Source organism: Eretmochelys imbricata, chromosome 9, assembly GCF_965152235.1.
Source record: "Eretmochelys imbricata isolate rEreImb1 chromosome 9, rEreImb1.hap1, whole genome shotgun sequence".
NCBI lineage: Eukaryota > Metazoa > Chordata > Testudines > Cheloniidae > Eretmochelys > Eretmochelys imbricata.
In genome coordinates, this window is record NC_135580.1 from 58,511,884 (window position 1) to 58,532,411 (window position 20,528).

Here is a 20,528-nt window from a genome sequence, read left to right on the forward strand (position 1 = left end):
CACCATGGTAGCATTTAATTTCAGAAAGGGGAACTACACAAAAATGAGGAGGTTAGTGAAACAGAAATTAAAAGGTACAGCGCCAAAAGTGAAATCCCTGCAAACTGCATGGAAACTTTTTAAAGACACCATAATAGATGCTTAACTTAAATGTCTACCCCAAATTAAAAAAGAGAACCAAAGAAGTGCCACTGTGGCTGAACTACAAAGTAAAAGAAGCAGTGAGAGGCAAAAAGGCATCATTTAAAAAGAGGAAGATAAATCCGACTGAGAAAAATAGAAAGGAGCAAATGAAGTGTAAAAATATAATTAGGAAGGCCATAAAAGAATTTGAAGAACAGCTAGCCAAAGACTCCAAAAGTAATAGCAGAAAAAAATTTAAGTACACCAGAAGCAGGAAGCCTGCTAAAAAACCAGTGGGGCCACTGGATAATCAAGATGCTAAAGGAGCACTCAAAGACAATAAGGCCATTGCGGAGAAACTAAATGAATTCTTTGCATCGGTCTTCATGGCTGAGGATGTGAGGGAGATTCCCAAACCTGAGTCATTCTTTTTAGGTGACAAATCTGAGGAACTGTCCCAGATTGAGGTGTCATTAGAGGAGGTTTTGGAACAAATTGATAAACTAAACAGTAATAAGTCACCAGGACCAGATGGTATTCTGAAGGAATTGAAATATGAAATTGCAGAAGTACTGACTATAGTCTGTAACCTATCATTTAAATCAGCTTCTGTACCAGATGACTGGACGATAGCTAATGTGATGCCAATTTTTAAAAACGGCTCCAGAGGTGATCCCAGCAATTACAGGCCGGTAAGCCTGACTTCATTACCGGGCAAACTGGTTGAAACTATAGTAAAGAACAAAATTGTCAGACACAAAGATGAACATAATTTGTTGGGGAAGAGTCAACATGGTTTTTGTAAAGGGAAGTCTTGCCTCACCGATCTACTAGAATTCTTTGAGTGGGTCAACAAGCATGTGGCCAAGGGGGATTGAATGGATATAGTGTACTTAGTTTTTCAAAAAGCCTTTGACAAGGTCCTCACCAAAGGCTCTTAAGCAAAGTAAGCAGACATGGGATAAGAGGGAAGGTTCTCTCATGGATTGGTAACTGGCTAAAAGATAGAAAACAAAGGGTAGGAATAAATGGTCAATTTTCAGAATGGACAGACGGTGTCACCCAGGGGCCTATTCTGGGACAGTCCTATTCAACATATTCTTAAACAATCTAGAAAATGCACTTTCTGCAACTTCAGTGTCTGTAATTAGCAGTGTGAAAACCCAGTTTAAGAAGAGGAAGCTCCATTAGCAGTAGGTTGCCAGGTCACCAGTTTTCAAACGAACACCTGGTAGAAAAGGGACCCTCCCTCCGCAATGAGTGAGGGTGGGTGGGAAAGAGCAAGCAATGGAAGGAGGATGGAGTGAGTGGGGTGGGGTAGGGCCTTGGAGAAGGGGCAGGGGCTGGGTGTTTGGTTTTGTTCGGTCAGAAAGTTGGCAGCCCCTAAGGGATGAAGAAAAGGAGTACTTGTGGCACTTGAGACTAACAAATTAATTTGAGCATAAGCTTTCATGAGCTACAGCTCACTTCATTGGATGCCTGCAGTATGGGTGTTACCATACACACTGTAATGAGAGTGATCAGGTAAGGTGAGCTCATTGGAGTCTGTTTTTGAAGTTTTTTTGTTGAAGAATTGTTACTTTTAGGTCTGTAATCGAGCAACCAAAGAGATTGAAGTGTTCTCCGACTGGTTTTTTAATGTTATAATTCTTGATGTCTGATTTGTGTCCATTTATTCCTTTACGTAGAGACTCCAGTGAGGGACTGCTGAATTGGAATTAATTTGCAAACTGGACACAATTAACTTAGGCTTGAATAAAGACTGGGAGTGGATGTGTCATTACACAAAGTAAAATTATTTCCCCATGTTTATTCCCCCCTCTCTGTTCCTCACAGGTTCTTGTCAACTGCTGGAAATGGCCCACCTGGATTATCACTACAAAAGGTTTCACCCCCCCTCCGCCCGCTGGTAATAGCTCAGCTTCCCTGATCACTCTGGTTACAGTGTGTATGGTAACACCCATTGTTTCATGTTCTCTGTGTATATAAATCTCCCCACTGTATTTCCACTGCAGGCATCCGATGAAGGCATTCCACTGCAGGCTGTAGCTCAGGAAAGCTTATGCTCAGATACATTGGTTAGTCACTAAGGTGCCACAAGTCCTCCTGTTCTCTTTCCACCCCTCCTCCACGTTTCGCAGTCCCTGTGCCAGAGTGGCTGAGTAGGAGCGGCAGGTGGAGCAAGGCGGGGCCCTCCCTGGTGAGGGGGGTGCAGGCCTTGGGGGGAGGAGGGGACAGGCTCAGGCTGGGGCAGTCCCCGCGCAGTCCCTCCCTGCTCCAGCAGCTGCTAGCACTTTCCTCGCTGTCTGACTCTTTAAGGTCAATTTAAAACAAGACGCGCCACTTGGCGAGTGCCCAGCCAATAAAAATGGCGGATAAGGGAGATCACGCCCCCCATGTGTCTTGGCCCGCCCGCTGGCCGAGAAGCCATTTCTCCCATTGGCTGAGGGAGCCGATTTTTAAAACGCTGTGCACCGCCCTTAGCAACCGCATTCAACCTGGCTCACTGATTGGCTGCCTACTGGCCAATCGCAAGCTGCCTCCTGCCAAGGCCGCAGTTTTCAAATCTACGTTGTGCAGCAGCAGCAGCCACAGCTCTTGGGCGGAGGCCGGATCGGGGCCGGGCGCTGAGAGGCCAGGTGAGCTCCGGGCCTGGCGGGTCACCTTACCCCCCCCCCCGGCCGGCCGGCACTTCCCGGGCCCCGGCCCGCTCTGCCCGGGGTGCCAGCGTCCCTGCCCCGCGTCAATGCAGCCCGTGTTGCGCCTTCCCTCCGGCATGTGGCCCGGGCAGACTTGCCCTTGTCCTTCCTGCGGCCTGCGCTTCCTCTCGGCTTGCTGCTGCCGCCCCTTCCCTGAGCGTCGCCTGCGAAATCGCTGTGGGGTTGGCAGGGAGCTTCGGCAGCCGCTGATTGCTCCCTCCCAGGGCCTGCAGTCCGCGGTGGGCTGACCCCGAGCCGTGCTGGGGGGGAAGAGAAGTTTATAAGGGTTCAGGGTTGATTAGATAATGGGTGTGTGTGTTCCAGATTCCTTTACCCTGAGCCAAAGTTCAGTGACTCCGGGAGAAGGTGCAAATTCAGATCTCTTGTGGCTGGGGGCAGCTGCATGGTGATGAGATTTGTACTGGCCTCGTTCCCCTTGCTGGGTGCTGCACTAACCCTGGCTGGCTCTCCTCTGATTGGATGGTTTTATCCATAATGTGTCTCCAAACAGCAGCTCAGTAATTTCTGTCTATGTGGATTAGCTAACTCAGTTGTGTCTTTTGAATCTGTTGGGTGGATATTGCAAACCAAGCCAGTTGTGATGTGTAGCCATTGTTCCTCGTTTACTGCAGAGCTTTTGGGAAATCCAGGTTTCTGAGCCAGGTTGGAAGGTCCTGGAAAACCTAATCCCAGCTGCTAAAATGATAGCATGTTTTCCACCAAGTACCCTATTATTAAAGGTTTCAGAGTAGCAGCCCTGTTAGTCTGTATTCGCAAAAAGAAAAGGAGTATTTGTGCTCAAATAAATTTGTTAGTCTCTAAGGTGCCACGAGTACTCCTATTATTAAAGCACCTGAGATGTGTCCCTGGCTTGTTGTGCTGTGGCTCCTGGCTATAATTAACCTTGTTGACCTAGAGCACACATTCCAGGGCTGTCTTTGGGAAGCGGGTGGGAATGAAAGGTGCTAGTGGAATGACTGCTTAATGGCACTGTAGGAAAGTGTTCTCTCTGTTTGCCCCCCTCCATCAATTTAACCAGAGGACAAAAGTCCATATTTACCTTCCCACACAACTCCCACGACCTCAGTACAGTCACATAAAGCATAGATTTGGTTCCAAGCATCCTTAGTTTAAAGGGGAGGAGGGTAATGTTGACAGTCCCAAAATGTCACTGCATGGATTTCTGCCCTTAGGTGGCTCAGACCGGCAACTTAATGCAAAAACAAACATGCAAACAGCTACAGACCTGGACCTGGACTGTGGAGCCTTTCACATCTAGGTTGCTAGTTCACATCCAGCCTGGCAGGCAGGTGCTTAGCTGTTGTGGGGATGGGCTCATTACAACTGCTTGAGATCTAGCGACAGTGTCAAAATTGTTCTTGTCTAGTGCCTGGGTGGGGGGAGCGTGTCTCTGTCCAGCTCCTAGTGAGGTGGGGGGCCCACTCACAATCCATATCCACTGACACTAATGAGGCCTATTCTATGTCAAGGTTAAAGTGCATTGGCTGGGGCATTGTGAGTGGGTAGCTTGCCATGCTGGTGCCCATCTGTACGTGTTCTGTGAGCAAACAGAGGCCAATCAGTCTCCAGGGCTGATAATCCAGCTCCAAAGCCATACAGACAGTTGCTTTGCCCTCCTGTCTCCCCCTATCTTAAGGCAGTGAGGCCTAGTGGATAGAGCACCCAGGAGACATGGGTTCTAGTCCCAGCTCTGCCATGGGATTGCTGGATGACCTCAGGTAAGTCAGTTCACAGCCCTGTGCCTCAGTTTCTCCATCTGTAAAATGGTGGTCATGGTGCTCCCCTGCTGGCTGTGTGATTTATGACTGAAATTTAAGAGCTGGGTGTTGGCCAGTATATAGATGCTGGGAAACGCTTTGTAACATGCACTCTGAAAATGGCTGCTGAGCAGGAAGGGGGACCCACATATCAGGGTTCATTTGTGAAGGGGTGATGTCACAGTAGCCACTGGAGTCAATGGAAACTGTTACAACCTAGTGCTCTCTGTAGTGACTGGGTGTGGTCTGGGCTGTACATGGGAGAACAGCAGAGCTGGTGGGAGCTTGTCTGGAAAGTCACTCTAGGTTGGGTTGTCGTCATGGCTTAGGTCTCCAGATTTGAACAAAAGGCTTTTCAGCTCCTGTGGGCGTGAGCTATCCCTACCCTGATCTGTTGGTTTGTGTTCCTTGGAGCTACATCAGGTGTTGGGATTGGTGCTGCCAAAGGCACTGAACACACTATGCCCTTAACACGCTGGGGTGATTTTGTCTGGCTCCCTAGCATGAGCAGATCTCCTTTGCATCAGACTGACTGGAAGACAGGTGAAGATTGGCTGCTCTAGCTTCCCAGAGTGCAAGCCAATGGGGTCTCTGTTTCCCAGAGGAGGGGGTGCAAACTGCAGAGAGGAACTAGCCAGATACACCAGCTGATAGGAGCAGCTGTAGAAGCAGCCAAGGCAGGGACCTTCAGACATCCAGAGACCTTTCTGGAGTTCTCATTGAACTACTGCTCCAACCCTCTTCCTCAGTCTCTTCATCTTCACTTCTTTCCACACTACCACTCTAACCATCTTCTCCCCTGCACCCTCCTCACCTTCCCTTTTCTTTCCATTTAATCATGCCACTAACATGCTATTTGTTGCCATCACATGGTTCACTCAGCTGGTGTGTTCTATCCCTTCCCCCCTGTATAGATTACAAGCTCTTTGGAGCGTGGACCTTCTGCTGTTCTGTTTATATGGCACCTAGCACAATAGAGTCCTGATCTTGGATGCTCTTTAGGCACATTAATAATATCTGCTTTCTCCCAGCCCTACCTCGCATGTCACTACTTCGGTGCAACCACGCTTCCAGCTGGGCCCTAACTGCCAGCCCCCTGGCAGAGTGATGGGAGGGAGGAAGAAGCAGAGCGGGATAGACTGAATTCAATCTGAATTGTAACTAAATATCCTATTTTGGGGGCCAGGGAGCAAAGGTCCTACAGTGGGTCTTAGATCTGGATCTTCCGCTGGACAGCTTGCTGTCACCAGGTTGGCACTGGCTTGCTGGTGTCCCATTCATCATGTCCCTCAGCAGCCAGACAACCCTGAGGGAGAAGTGGCTGGTTCTCTGCAGTGCTGCAGATTAGAGTCTGCAGGGGTACATGAGTGTGTCCAGGGATTTTTTTTGGCATGCTCCCCTCCTCTGTTACCTCCCTAATGCCTGCATCTTCTTCAGCACCTCCAACGCTCCGGATGGGTAGACTTGCCTGCAAACTGCTGCTGAAAGCCCCAACCTTCCCCAGCCACCACCCCCAACAACCAAACGCACCTGCCAGCATCCTTCCTGCCTTCCTGTTGCCTCAGCCCTCCTGCTACCCCATGGACAAAGGCCCCGGCCTCCTTCCCGGCCTTCAGAATGCTCCCAGTTGTTATTTCCATGAGACCCCAGTGGCATTCAAAGAGTTAAATAGGGAGTATGCTCACTCTGGCTTGCATGCTCCTAAGCCCTAGCAGTGGTTCTTCCCCGCCTCACATGAGAAGGCCCCCAGACTAGCTCTGCTTCTGTGCCACTCCCCTTCCTCAAAGCAGCTTCGCACCAGTGCAGGGGCCCAGGGGAAATGCTGCCATGGCAGGGCAACCGTTGCTCTAACAGGATCCTGCAGAAGCTGTTTCATCCCGTTGTCTTTTCCCCATGACAGTAGGGTGGTTCTTGTTGCATTGCTCCCCAATCAGAAGGTAATGGAATGGGGGTGGCCACGACCCAAGGTCCCTTGGACTGAAAGCTGTGGAGAGAGGTGGCGTTAGCCTGGAGAAGCAACAGTGGCTCCAGTAGCACCTGAAAAACCAGACCGTGAGGGATGAGGCTGGGGGGTGGGGAGGCACTGCTTCCCAGCTTAGGCTTCCCAGGGAGTCACTGAGAGCTGTGGGAGGTGGTGGATTCTGTTTGATCCCAACGGGCTACTCTCTGCCTGTGAGGAGTTTACGTGTATTAAAGGTAGTGTCTGAGCTACTGCTAAAGTCCTTGAGGCAGAGGTTTGCAGTCACTGCTCTGTGGTGTGGATGATAACAGATGGGAGTATGGATAGAAAATAAACCCATGTCTCCTAGCGCTGCTGACTGGGTGCCCTTGGGCTAATCCTTTCCCCTCCCCATGCCTCAGTTTCCCCATCTGTGAGGTGCGGATGAAGGCTGTTTGCCTGCCTCATGAGGGAGGCTGAGGCCTTGAGTCTGTAAAGTGCATTGAGATCATTAGTCAGCATTTTGGGGGCATCTCTCGCCTCTGTGTGCAGGTGTGCGTGGGCGGAGGCTGACGGAAGAAGATGCCAGTGCCACGCAACTCCAAGACCACGGGTAGTAAACAGCTCCGGCCTGGCAAAGCAGGAGCAGTGGAAAATGCCAGACCTGAGAAGGTGAGTCTGTGGAGCTAGTAATTTCCTCCTGCCCCGCTGGGAGCTGGGGATGTGGATACATATGGATCGCTCACTTTGGGGGTTGCAATGGGGCCTTTGCTGGTAAAGGTGCGGGCTGGTCCCTGGAGTTTGGAGGCCACAGGGAAAAGGTGGCTTCTCCCTCTTCTAAGATTTGGGCCAAGATTGGTCCCAGCACTTCAGTCGTGTTAATGCTTTAAAGCTCCGGGCTGGCCCCTACAGAGCTTCAGTCTGGCCTGTTGCCCTTTGGGCAAGTCACGCAGCCTCAAACCCTATCTGTAAGCTGGGGTCTAGCCTGCCCTCACTTTCCCCCTCAATGGGGTTTGGTGAGGCTGATACATCAGATTCAGCTACTGTGGCATTGTGGGGCAGACCTATCACAGCTGGAGCTGTGAGAATACGTGACGCTTCCAGACCCACCTCGACTGGTGGTATCTGAAAGTTGGTATCTTCGGTGCCATGTCCCTTGTTCTGGACATGGCTGCCAAGGGAAGGGTGGCAGAGGAGCCCACGCTTGGTGAGGTTGGGTCCAGCATGCCATCTCAATGATCTGCTCCTTGCTCTAGGAGGAGAGCTGTCAAGCAAAGAGGTCCCCGTCCTCACCCCAGGGGGCACCCAAGAAGAGGTCTGCCTTCGGAGACCTCACTAACGTAAGGACACAGCACTGCTGCAGGGACTGGGGAGGAAGCTTGTGGGGGAACTGGATGGGCAGGGTTCCTCCCTGAGCTGAATGTTTCATTTCTACCTTGTGTCCCCCTGTCCTGTTGTCTGGTCTTGTTTGGTGCTGACTTGTGCATGGGCTGGGGTGTGGGGGACTAGGGGTCCTGATGCCTGGCCCACTGCTCTGATATAAAGACCATGCTCCCATATATTAGTCCTTACACTCTGATCAGGGAACAAACTCTTCTTCCGCATCCCAGCCCTGTGCTCTAACCACTAGACCATGCTGATGTTAACCTTAAAATATTTTCCCTGCTAAGACTGGCGGGCTCAACATCCAGTGAAACTTCACAACTATCAATAGCCTGCAGGCAAACCAGGCAGCAAACCTGTTTGTTTCGGAGGGACTAGCTCCTTTCGTTGGCTTCCCTGTATTGGATGTGCTCCTACACCTCCCCAGGGGTCCCTCTAGACAGTGCATGTTGCAGTGTACTGCTTAAGGAGCATTGTGACCAAACTTCCTGCCACAGAGGGAGCTGGTCACCCCTCAATCAGAGTGCAAAGCTTGGATTTCCATCCCTGCTGGAAGCCATCTGGGTTACAAGCTGGATTTTTCAGCTTGGAAAAGAGACAACTGAGGGGGGATGTGATAGAGGTCGATGAAATCATGACTGGTGTGGAGAAAGTGAATAAGAAAGTGTTATTTACCCCTTCATGTAACACAGGAGCCAGGGCTCACCCAATGAAATTAATATGCAACAAACGAAAGGAAGTATTTCTTCCCACGATGCACAGTCAATCTGTGGAACTCCTTGTCAGGGGATGTTGTGAAGGCCAAAAAAGAATTAAATAAGTTCACAGAATATAGGTCCATCAATGGCTATTAGCCAAGATGGTCAGGGATGCAATCCCATGTTCTGGGTGGCCCTAAGCCTCTGCCACAATCTGGGACTGGACAACAGGAGGTGGATCACTTGATACATTGCCCTGTTCTGTTCACTCCCTCTGAAGCACCTGGCACTTGCCACTATCAGCTAGATGGGCCATTGGTCTGACCTAGGATGGCCATTCCTATGTTCTTGTGCCATGATTGTATGGGAGATTTTATTAAAAGTTTCCAATATTTCCACTTTCCATTGTTGCTGAAAGTTCCCAGTGGTTAACATGTTGTATCGCTGTGGTGACTTGTGCTGATCTGCAGAGAGAGTTCAGGCTCTAGATACTAAAACCCACATTTGATCCCCAAAGGCCTCTTTAGAGTCAGGGCATTGGATAATAAGGTGCTCATCTGTGCTCGTCCAGTTCCAGGGGGCCTCAGCAAGTACAGCTGCCAAGGACTTTAGCTTCAGCATCCCAGACCTTGAGCTCCTCAAGATGGGAGCTCTCCTTCTGTAGTACTTGGAGTCATGGGAGCAGAGCTCCAGTCATTGCAAGACCCAAACCTGGTTGACCAGGAGTCTGGGAAATCAGGGCTCCACAGCACTGTAAAAACCCCATTTTGCTTAACCCCAGTTCCTGGTGCTCCTGCCTAGCCAGAGTACGCTGAGCTCTCCTGGCACAGTGCCTTCCTGAATCCCCCCTCAGTGTTTGTCTGATTGTCAGATGTTCCCCCAACGCTGTTTGTTGCTAAGTGAAGCTTTACAGAGCTCCTGGCACCCATTGCCATGGGCAGGCTCGTCTGAGTGGTGCGATGCTGGGGAGCCTGGCCAGGCTGCCCCTCTGTGTGTCATGCTGTGTTCCCAGCATTGCCCTCTCACCTGCCAGGCTCACAAGAACCAGGCTGGCCTGAGGAAGAAGGATGCCACGAAGGCAGGTCCCAGGAAGGCACAGAAAGGCACAGCTGCTCTGGGGGTCTTGAAGAACAATGAGATCAACTTGAAAAAGTGAGTAACATTCTGTGGGTCAGCCCTGATGCAGCCCCAGCACCGCCCACCCCTTGCAGCTGAGCTGGGGTCCTTGCTCTGATGGATGCACATTTACCCTGTTATCGGAGCCGCTGTCCCTCTGGCTAGCACCATTACTGGCTCGCACAGTGCTGTCACTTTCCAGGCTGCAGCCCAAGGGGACCCTCTGGCAGAGGGTCAGTCTCCAAAAGCTTAATGTCTCTCTGTGCCAATGCTTCTTGGCTCTCAGGGTCTCTTGGTGGAGCTGGGGCCTCTGATGGCAGGTCCTTTGCCAGCAGGGAGGGTGGGGTGTCCTTGGAGAGGCTTTCGCCATTGGGAATGTGCTCAGCCTGCTTGTTGGCAGACTCTGCGGCCATGGCGAGCTCTCCTCCAGAGGGGAGCTAGGAGGATAGTTGAGAAAATGGAGTGGGAGAAGCTGCAGGCCAGGCCAGGCCCCACAGTGTAAAACGGGGTAGAGGAACATCCCTCCATCCTGGCTGGCTGATGCACAGGGGAGAAGGGAAATCCTAAGGGATGCGGCTGCAGCTAAAGGCAAATAGGAAGCTGGGATGTGGAAGGAAGGGGTGTTGCTATGTGGAAAATAGTCTAATGCTATTATATATCAATGGGGCGTGCTGCCCACGGATGCTGGGCAGTTATTATCACCCTGTCTGAAAGGAGATGGCAGACGCATGTGCGTGTCTCCTTGATGAGAAGATTCAGGGTCCTGCAAAAACTCGTAGGAAGAGAGATGGGGATTGTGTGCCTTGGAGAGGAGACTAACACTAGGGGATGTGAGGCGGATGTAGAAAGGGAGTGGTACGGAGGGGACAGATGGGAGATCCTTGTCATCCTAACACAAGGACAAGGGGACTTCAATGGGATTGAAAGCCATTCCATTTAAAACTGCTAAAGGAAAATGCCTTTTACATACAATGCACAGTTGGCCTGTGGAACTCTGTCACAAGATCTCATGTAGGCCAAAAGCGTAGTGGAATTCAAGGAAAGTTTGGGTGTTGATGTGGATAACGGGAACCTTCATGGTGGTGATAGTCAAGATAAAATATTGACAGGGCTGTAAAGCCTCCTGCTTCAGGGTATCAGCCGGTCATGGACAGGGAAGACATTTCCCTCATGGGCAGGTGTCTTTGTTCACTTGGGGGGTTTCTTGCCCTGCCTCTGAAGCAGCTATTACAGGGCGCTATTGGAGAGAGGATCCTGGGCTCCTGGACCTGGTCTGATGTGATCTGGCGATTCCTGGGGCACTGGATGACCAACACCCCCCAACCTCTTCCTGAGATCTAGAGCCAGAGACTCCCCAGGCTGCCCCTGAGCCTGGCCTTTTGCAGTGTCTGACCCGCTCTTGGCTGCTTCTGTTAGGGCAACGAGGAAAACACCCCCGGATGAGGCATCTGCTGAGCCCAAACTGGTTCCCAAGAATGACCCGGTGCTGGAGGAGCCGGCGCCTGTGCAGGTCAGTGGAATTGGGAGCCCACTGCCAACCTAGTGGCCCCTGGGAGGGCAATAGGTGTGAGCAGCACATGGGGCTCAGCTGGTATTCTGGTGTTGCATTCCTCGCAGGAGGCAAGTGTCCACGCCTCACCCTGTCCCTAGATGGCACTCGTTCACCTCTTCCTGGGGATACCGGAACACTGCCTGCAGTTGCTGCCTCAACTGCTCACCCTGTAGGGGGACTGAGCCTTGGGCCCTGTCCATCTGCGTGCGTGAAGCCAAGCCGCACCTTGCCCCCTCCCCAGCTGCTGGGCTACACAGATGGGATCTGGGGGCTAATTTCCCCTGAACGCTGTGTGGGGGCAGGTCTGCTCCCTGCAGGCCACATAGGCAACCTGCTCCAGAAAAGTCCCACCAGGTGAGCTGGGAGAGCAGCACGAGAGGTGTTGCAGAGCAGGATGAAGCACAGTGACAGGGCTTGCAGCGCCAGCTGTGTTCCAGGCTGGGGTTTCCACATCGCTGTGGACACTCCTCTGCTAGCAAAGCAGCCTGGGGCCGGCAGCCCAGTGCCTGACCAGCCATTGCTCTCACTGCCTCCTTGTCACAAGCACATGGGACTCCTCTCTCGAGGTACCTCTGGGACTCCAGAGCTATCCCCCAACCTTCTCTCCTTCTCCGCAGGCGCCTGCCATTGAGGACATTGACAAGGAGCAGCTGGGCGACGCTTACGCCAGCGCCGAGTACGCTAAGGAGATCTTCAATTACATGAAGGAGAGAGAAGTGTGTGATGCTTGGGGAGGGCACAGGGATCTCAGCTTTGACCTTCTCTCCTTCTTCCTCTGCTGGACTGGCCCAGCCTCTCGGAGCTCGCTGGCTCGACGCCCTGGGGATGCCAGGCTGGCTCCAGGGGGCATCAGGCACAGGAAGGAGCTAGAATGCCAGGCTGAGGCCCCTAGAGTCTGAAAGGGGGAGGGATAGCTCAGTGGTTTGAGCATTGGCCTGCTAAACCCAGGGTTGTCAGCTCAATCCTTGAGGGGGCCATTTAGGGATCTGGGCCAAAAATTGGGGATTGGCCCTGTTTTGAGCAGGGGCTTGGACTAGATGACCTCCTGAGGTCCCTTCCAACCCTGATATTCTATGATTCTATGAAGTCCCGTTGTCTCCACAGAAGAGAGTGCAGCCCCCTCCAGTGCATTTGTCTTCCACATTTCATGGCATTGCAAATGGGGGGCTGGTGCATTGGGAGGGCAGGCGGGTTGCACCTTAGCACTTGAAGCATAAAGCTTGATTTCCAAAAGCCCTTGACTCATGTCCTGGCTGGCTTGGCTCAGCCTTTCGCTCTTTCCAAGCAGACAAACTAGCTCCAGGCAGCCTGTTTCATACAGCTCTCTGTTCCCCCTGCCCGCTCCGCGCAGCCTCCCTGGAGCCCAGGGCTCTCCTGGCAGGAGGCTGGCTAGTCCTGGGCAGGGTGATTGGTTCCACTTGGCTGACGGCCACTCTGTCCATGGCAGTGAATCTCCCTGAGAAACCCTGGGCAGGCCCTGGTGGCCATTTCCCCTCCGGCCGTGCTGCTCGCTGGCCCAGCGGGGGAAGCAGGCTGGGCTCCTAGCTCACCTTTGCATGGTAAAGCCCAGTTACTGCTGCTCTCCTTGCAGCATTGTCTGTGCGGATGGCACCTTCTGGCAGGAACTGTTCCCCCAGCCACTAATCCCTGCTGGGGGCCGTGGGTGCCCCTTCCCTTGATGTAGCAGGGTTGGCTGGCCCCAGGAGAGATGAGTAGCATAGGGTAGGATCAGCTGGGCTCTGGCATCCAGCCCATCACGAGAGTTGGAGCCATTGCAGAGACACAACTGGGCTTGGGCGGTGGGTAGGACCCTCGTATGTCAACAGTGGTGCTGAGGGTCTGTCCCAGGGAGGCCCTGCCATGACAGCAGCAGCTCCTGGCTATGGTGCCATGGAGAGGGCTTAGCAGCCTGCCTGCAGGATGGCAGGGCCATGGACTCAGCCCCTCCAGGCCCCTACCCGCATGCTGCAGTGGGTGGGCTTCATTCACTAACAGCCTCTCTGTGGCTCCCTTGGCAGGAGAAGTTCTTGCTCCCAAACTACATGGAGAAGCAGTACGACATCAGCAGGGACATGAGAGCCATTCTGGTGGACTGGATGGTGGAGGTCCAGGTGCGCACCTGGGCTCCTTTGGGGGGAGGGAGAGTACGAGCTGCCAGGAGAGCACCAGCGTGTGCACAGTGTCTGTTTGTAACACAAACCCCAGCCAGCTGGAGGTGGCGCAGACCAGCCCTCCCTCCCCTGTGGGCTTGAGCAGGAGCCACGTGGAGGAGAGAAATCCCTCAACACCCCCCATGTGGCTCGGCTGCACGCAGCTGTGAACCTAGCTTGTGGCGGGGGTGAAAGGGCTGTGAGTGGAGAAGGGATTGCAGAAAGGGGGCTGCAGGCCAGGGGGAGGAAGCCGCTTACCGTGTTTCTACGGCGTCCTTGGGAGGGGCCGGTAACCTCGTGGAGACGCTGGCCCTGACTCTCCTCTGGACGTACGTCAGGAGCCAGCCCTGGAGTCTGGACAGAGGAGGAACAGCCTGGCGAGTCAGACAAGTGGAGCACCAGGGACCCTTCCCTGTGCCAAACGACACTGATCTGTGCCTGAGCACTTGGGGTGGGCAGCCTGGGGCAAAGCAGCAGACGCGACCTTCACCCCCGGGCTGGGAATGGGAAGCGTTTTCCCCTGGCTGCTAAAACAAGTCCCAGCCTGCATGAGGGCAAGTCTCAGGAGCAGAGCAGTGAGGGGCACTGTTGCCCCTTGCCCTGAGTCTGCTGCATGGGGCGCTTGCCCGCGGAGGGCAGCTGGGGAACGTAGCAAACCCTGAGTGCCTGCTCCCAGCGTGGGTCACACTGGCTGGCATGTGCCATTCCATCTGTGTCTCCCCCAGGAGAACTTTGAGCTAAACCATGAGACGCTGTACCTGGCGGTGAAGCTGGTGGATCACTACCTAGTGGAGGTGGTGAGCATGAGGGACAAGCTGCAGCTCATCGGTTCCACGGCCATCCTCATCGCTTCCAAGTTTGAGGTGACCCAGCTCTGGCCTGGGCAGAGAACTGCGGGGTGTTGGGGGCATCCTGGCTTGTCGGCAGTGGGTAACACATCCCTATGGCCTGCCCCTTGGAACACACTGTGTGGCTGGGTAAACTTGGCTCCAGATCCCTTCCAAACATGGCTAATGGGCCCTTCATGCCAGGCTCAGAGGGGGACACACATGGAGCATGCCATGCAGTCACATCATAGCCCCCACTCAGCTCATGTGGCTAAGGCCATGGTACAGCGATTGGCTGTTGCTGCTCGAAAGGCCCCAGTGCCAGAATAGCCGTGAGGGGGTGGGCAGGCTGGGATCAAGGGAGTAGTGGGCTGGAATTTACCCCTTGGGGCCTAGTTAGCCCTTAGACAGATCCTACTGGTTAGCATCTCACCTTTAACACAAATCCCTGGGAGCGTGTGCTGGTGTGAATAGGGCTGTACCAGCAAAGGGGGGGAAGATCAGGCAGTTGGGACATTCCAAATGTTAAAGCTGCCCCATGAACTTGGACCTTGGTGCACATCCTATGGACCGAGTGTGCTGCGATAGCTGCCACTGAGCAACTAACCTGAACAAGGGAGGAAGGGCTGCATGGATCGCTCCGTAGCATGGCGGCGGTAATGTTACGCCTGACTTGAGAGCGTTGGAGCCATGATGCAGGATTAACTTGAGTTTTTGTGTTTAATTTCCTCGCCAAAGGAGGAAACAGGAAGTGGGGAGGAATCCCAGGGAGAGAATGCTGCCATTGGTGACAGGGCTGATATGCTTTTTGATCCCACAAGTGCTGGTTAAAGCATTCCAATGCACTGTGCTTGGGAATGGAGCCCAGCTGTTCCAGGCACTGGCAGTTTGTTGGGACACCATCCACACCCTATTCTGTAACCAAAAATCAAACCAAGCCGGAGAGATGTCCCCCCCGCATCACCACCACCTTGGTATTATGGTGAAAATCCCCAGCCTGAAAGGTGAAAGTTTGGGCAAGTTACCCAGGTGGGGAGACTGGGTAGGGCTGGTCAAAAATTTCCCAATCAATCAAATGCCCCAAATTGATATTTCAATCCAGATATACTGCTGCAGTGCCTTGTGGGAACTGTTGGTGGGTTGTCTCCTGCTGGATTTTCCACTATGGTCTAGCTCCCTGGTTGGACTACATCTCCCATGATGCACTGCCTCCCCTTTCTAAGAGGGTAAACTTTGGGGCATCCTGCAAGATGTCGAGCCCACCCTATAGAGGAGAACAGGAGCATGAGGCACCTGAACTGTAACTCCCATGAGGCACTGCAACGGCATTTCCCCAATAAAATCTTTTGATTTTGAATTTTTGCTGAAAATAAGTTTCCCATGGAAAACTTGGATGAAAGTGAAGTGCTCTGCATCGGCCTGCCCCGTCTTCAATGTGCATCACTGCTTGGTGCCATCTGCAACGATCATTTGGCCCACCACTGAAATGCAGCCACCTCTGGAACAGTGGCAGCTGTTCAACAGCAGCAATACAGGGCAGTTCTGGAGTGGTGTTATCCCATTTGTGACTGCAGGGCTGTCCCTGGGGGGCAGCATGGCCTCATCCAGGTTGAACTCCAGCCAGGACACCAGGGTTCACATTTCGTAGAAGTGCCAGTGTGTTTTTAAAGAGCCAGAAGGGAAATCTTCCAAAAAGTGGATAAAGGGATTGGGAGCCAAGTCCACTGAAAGTGAATGGGATTCGTGCTCCAAGTTCACCTAGATGCTTCTGAAAATCTCACCCCAAGGGGGTCGGGTTTTAGTTTAGCCCTCACCAGGCAGCTCAGCACAGCGCCCCCTAGGGACTGTCACGGGCCTGGGTGTAGGTGGGGCTGAGCGTTTCTGTGGCTGTTCCCCTTTAGGAGCGCTGCCCCCCATGTGTGGACGACTTCCTCTACATCTGTGACGACGCCTACAAGAGGGAGGAGCTGATTGCCATGGAGATGAGTATCCTCCGCACGCTGAAGTTCGACATCAACATTCCCATCCCGTATCGCTTCCTGCGGAGGTTTGCCAAGGTGGGGCCTCATTTCTGCCTGTAGCGGGGGATGTGGGTGGTCACAGCTAGAGGCTGGCAGGCGACCTCGATGACACCCTCCCCCACTAGCCAGCTGGCACAATCTCATTGGGCTGCTGGTGGGGAAATGAGCACAACGTAGGCATAAAGTGCTCTCGTTCATGCTGTCTGCATCGTCCCTACGAGGGGGTGGCGCCCTGGGGACGGCAAAGGCTGCTTTTTTGCCGGAAAGAAAATGCTAGCTTGTCCGAGGGGCTGTAACCAGCAAACAAGCTCTCTCCCTTCTCCCCATCCCCCGGATCCTATCGCTCCTGCCAAAACCTGCCGTCCCTTTCCGCGCCACAGTGGCCTGGAGGAAAGTCCCGGCTCAGGGCACTGAGGGGAGCAGAGTGGGATGTTCTGTGCCATGCCAGGAGCAGCAATGTCTCTTTCTCCGCCATCCGCTTGCTCTTTGGTCCATGTAGGCCTGGCCATCTCAGTCATGTGGAAGTGCTGGCTGGCTCCTCTGCCCCGCCTAGTGGTGCCCCCTGCTCTGCCCGACACACCCACAGCAGGAAGCTCTCTCCTATCCAGGGAGGGGAATCAAGTGCTTGCTTGGCTGTGAGCTCCAGAAGGGACAGGAGTATTGGGCACTCAGGGTGGGAGATGAGCAGGCGTCCAGGCCTGGATGCTGGAGGCTCCTCCATGGAGAGGTCTGGGGGGTCTGGATCTGGCTTGTCCCAGCAGGAAGAGCGAGACAGTTGGTCCAGTCCCAGCTGCTTGGCTTGAGTGACCTGGACAGGCAGCCAGGCTGGCTCACTCAGTGACTCTCCCCTTGGGCCATGGGGTGCCTGTGTTCCAGGGTGTCCTGGACCCATCCCCCTTCCTCAGCCCCGTGCTGAGCACCGACAGGGCCCTTACTGCAGTGAGCTGGCAGCTATCTGCTGGGTGGGACCACCTGCCTCTCCCATGCAGCCAGCGTTGAGCAGGGCTCTCCAGTGCAGACAGTGTGCTCCCCCATGACCATGCCCGCCCTGGCTCTGGGGGCACCTAGGGGAGGCATCTCCCCTTCACTAAGTGCTCAGCAGGGAGGTCTCACCGCAGCTCCTTCCCCTCCCATGGTCCCAGTGCGCTCACGCCAGCATGGAGACACTGACCCTGGCCCGCTTCATCTGTGAGATGACCTTGCCGGAGTACGACTACGTCCAGGAGAGTGCTTCCAAGCTGGCTGCGAGCTGCCTGCTCCTGGCGCTCAAGATGAAGAGCCTTGGTGGATGGGTGAGTGTCCTGCTCTCCTGGCCCTTCCCCATACCAGGCTGTCCAGATTAGCTCCACTGACCCCAAGGGGCAGGAGGCTGCCCGGAATGGCTTCCCCTTTGGCTGCTGTTGCTGGCTCTCCAGCCAGACGGCACTGCTAGTTTCCCCCAGGGACCTGCGGGTGGGCCCTGTCCTGGAGCCACTGGGAAAGTGGCTGCAGGAGGGTTGGTCCCAGATCCTGCAGTCTGTGCAGGGAACCCCCAGCCTTGAGCTACTGATGCTCTTTCAATCCTGGATGGGCAGGGAAGCCCCACCCCTTCCACTTCTCCTTTGGTCCTGCCCCTAATAGCTAGCTACACGTGAGCCTGTGGGGCCCAAGTTCCTAACCTGTTGAGTCCCACACCTGCTCTCCAGCTCCCACCTTCCAGAGGGTGCAGGGCCTGGGGTAGGGGCAGCTGTACTGGGCAGGCCCTGGTACATTCAAGGGCAGTTAGAGAAGGGGGTAGCTCACCGCACTCTCCAAGCCGGGCCCTCAGCAGCCTCATTTTGCGCTACCTTCTCATCCTCTCTAGCTGGCCCCACAGGCAAGGGGAGAAGGATGTGACATTCTTGTCCAATGCTTCCTGCCTGGCAGCTGACTCTGGTGCTTGGCTGCTCCCCCCTTTGACCACAGTGTTCCTGTTTGCAGATGGCCACCTGCACAGAGGCCATTGCTTTGGCTCTGGGTGGGGACCTGACTGGGCCTGTCTCTGCTCCTATCTCTCCACGATGAGAAGCCAAACTCAGCTGTTATCTAAATTAGGCCAGTGATCCATGTCCTGTCTGCACTGGAGTCCGGCCAAGCAGCCATTAGAGGGTCAGGGCATCCCAGGGGTCAGATCTATTCCAGTGTCCTGGAAGAAGCAGTGTGGGGTATATGTGCAATGGTGCTGGACCAGGCTCTGAGTCTCTAACACATTGCAGAGCCCCACGCTGGAGTATTACAGCGGATACAGCTCTCATGAGCTCCATCCGCTGGTGAAGAGGCTGAACTTCCTGCTGACCTACCAGCACGATGACAAGTTAAAGGCAGTGCGCACAAAGTACTCCCACCGGTGAGTGGACTCTCCTTGTGGCGGTGTGTCTGATGGGCTGGGGGCCGGGACAGTTCTTCCACTGGCCAGCAGGGGGCGCTGCACTGGGCAGCCTGGGGCGGAAGCTGTGAAGCTGTTCCTCAATCTCAATGCCCTGCTGCTTTGGCCCCAGTGCAGTGTCAGCTTCCAAGAGACCATTGTGATCACCTTTTCTGACCTCTGGCCTGCGCTCTGCAGAAGAACGTTGATCTGCAGCATGGCAAGGGTTGGCTGCCCCCAGTCGCTCTGAACTTTGTCTCTTTAGAGCTAAGTGTGGCTTCTGACACCTTGGGCCTGCTGCACCGAGGGCGGGGGGAGCAACTGAGCCACCTGGGCTGGCTAGCTGCAGTCTGGCAGAGGCTGGCCCAGCAGGAGCTCTCTGTACTACAGCTAAGGGCTGACCTGCATTCCACAATCTGTCAGTGCTCTAAGGGGTTCTCCCTGGGCTGTGGCTGCTGCAGGGGCAGAGCCAGCAAAAGTGCCCTTTACGCTGGAGCCATGGGCCACCCTGGCCTGGAACGTATGCCGCAGGCCTCTGCTGGGGGAGGAGCGGGGGTAGCACCTGAAAGGGAGAGGACCTGCAAAGAGAGAAATTTGCCCTTTGCTCTGTGTAAAAGGGGCCTGGAAGGCTTGTACATTAGGAGCTCAGGTCCCATGTGCCCAGAAGGACTCCATAGTGGCTGGAGACATGCCAACAGGGACAGGGCATGGGGGTGGGGTTGCTAGACTGAGCACCTCATGCCGATTTAACGCCAATGCCTAATGAACTCGTTGGAGAAAGGAATCCTTTGCTAATGACCACAGGCATTTGGCTGGGGCCCAGTGCCCCAGCAGACTTCCCTCAGGTTGGGGGGAGCTCCCCCCCCCCGTACCCTGTCCTATGCTGTGTGCGTCTGCCGGGTGTGCCCCACTAACAGGCCTGTGTCACCTTTTCAGAGTCTTCTTCGAAGTGGCCAAGAGTGCTCCCATGGACATGCTGAAGTTGGAGGTGGCTCTGAAGAGCTAGCCCAGGAGATGGGGGGAGCAGCCCTCCTGGGGGCTGGCAGCCCTGCCCCTGGCTAGGAGGGGTGCACGGCCCGTGTGTAAATATCCTGTACATAGAGATTCGCTCCCTTGGCCCAGATGGGTCTGTACATAGATTTTTTTTTTTAATGTTAAAGGGGGGAAAAAATGTAGGAAGTGTTGTTGGGGGACTAAACACATGGAAAATAAGTCAATAAAATATTGTGTATCTGTCCTGCCTGGCAGAGTCTGTTTAGTATTCCCAGCCCAGCAGTGGCATGAGGTCAGGGCCCCTTGTTGTACAGATACCTAGCAAGACACTCCCTGCCCCCAAGGAACTTGCAGAGGAAATACAGGCCAAAGGCTGGGAGGGGTGACGTGTGGCCCATGGGCCACACAGCTGGGTGGCGTGCTGGGGGAGGGTTAGCAGGGTTGTTTCTTTGAGGTTTGCTGGGGTAGCACCTGGCCTCCTCTTGTCTATTGTGCAAGACAAGGGACTTACAGCCACAGAGGGGTTCTTCCTGAGCCTGCTTCCTGCATCTGAAGCGCCGATAGATGGCTTCTTTCTGGCTGGGTCTTGTATCCCAGTCCCTGGTTCCGAGCTATCTGAATGTACCTGTGACTGCCGCATGGTATCAGTGGGTGCTAGGTGGTAGCACTTTGCAAGCTGCGTGCTGAATGGCGACCCTGCAAACTAGGAGATAGTCTTAAAATGACTCTTCCTCCTTGTGCCAGTATCAGTGAGTCCAACAGATGCAGAGATACTCCTGAAAACCCTGGGAGATTCTGCAGGCACCTGAATTTAGCCTCCAGAATCATTATTGATGAAGAAGCCAGCTTGATGCTCAGATCACAGG

The 20,528-nt window shown here is 54.0% G+C and overlaps 1 protein-coding gene across 1 annotated transcript; it reads left to right on the top strand.

Annotated features, from left to right (window-relative positions):
- Positions 1-2,734: 2,734 nt before the first annotated feature.
- On the top strand, positions 2,735-19,867 carry CCNB3 (cyclin B3). Its single transcript, XM_077826387.1, has 12 exons — positions 2,735-2,762; positions 7,092-7,211; positions 7,796-7,879; positions 9,654-9,772; positions 11,153-11,246; positions 11,906-12,004; positions 13,307-13,399; positions 14,164-14,301; positions 16,167-16,322; positions 17,429-17,578; positions 18,521-18,651; positions 19,606-19,867. The coding sequence occupies exons 2-12, from the start codon at positions 7,122-7,124 to the stop codon at positions 19,673-19,675; spliced, it is 1,224 nt and encodes a 407-aa protein (XP_077682513.1). The 5' UTR covers positions 2,735-2,762; positions 7,092-7,121; the 3' UTR covers positions 19,676-19,867.
- The last annotated feature ends 661 nt before the right edge of the window (positions 19,868-20,528 follow it).

Bases quoted from the DNA above. Each gene is read 5' to 3' on its own strand.
- CCNB3 (XM_077826387.1), top strand. From the start codon at position 7,122: ATGCCAGTGCCACGCAACTCCAAGACCACGGGTAGTAAACAGCTCCGG. The intron at 11,247-11,905 runs GTCAGTGGAATT...CCTTCTCCGCAG, and splicing joins AGGAGCCGGCGCCTGTGCAG to GCGCCTGCCATTGAGGACAT. The intron at 13,400-14,163 runs GTGCGCACCTGG...TGTCTCCCCCAG, and splicing joins ACTGGATGGTGGAGGTCCAG to GAGAACTTTGAGCTAAACCA.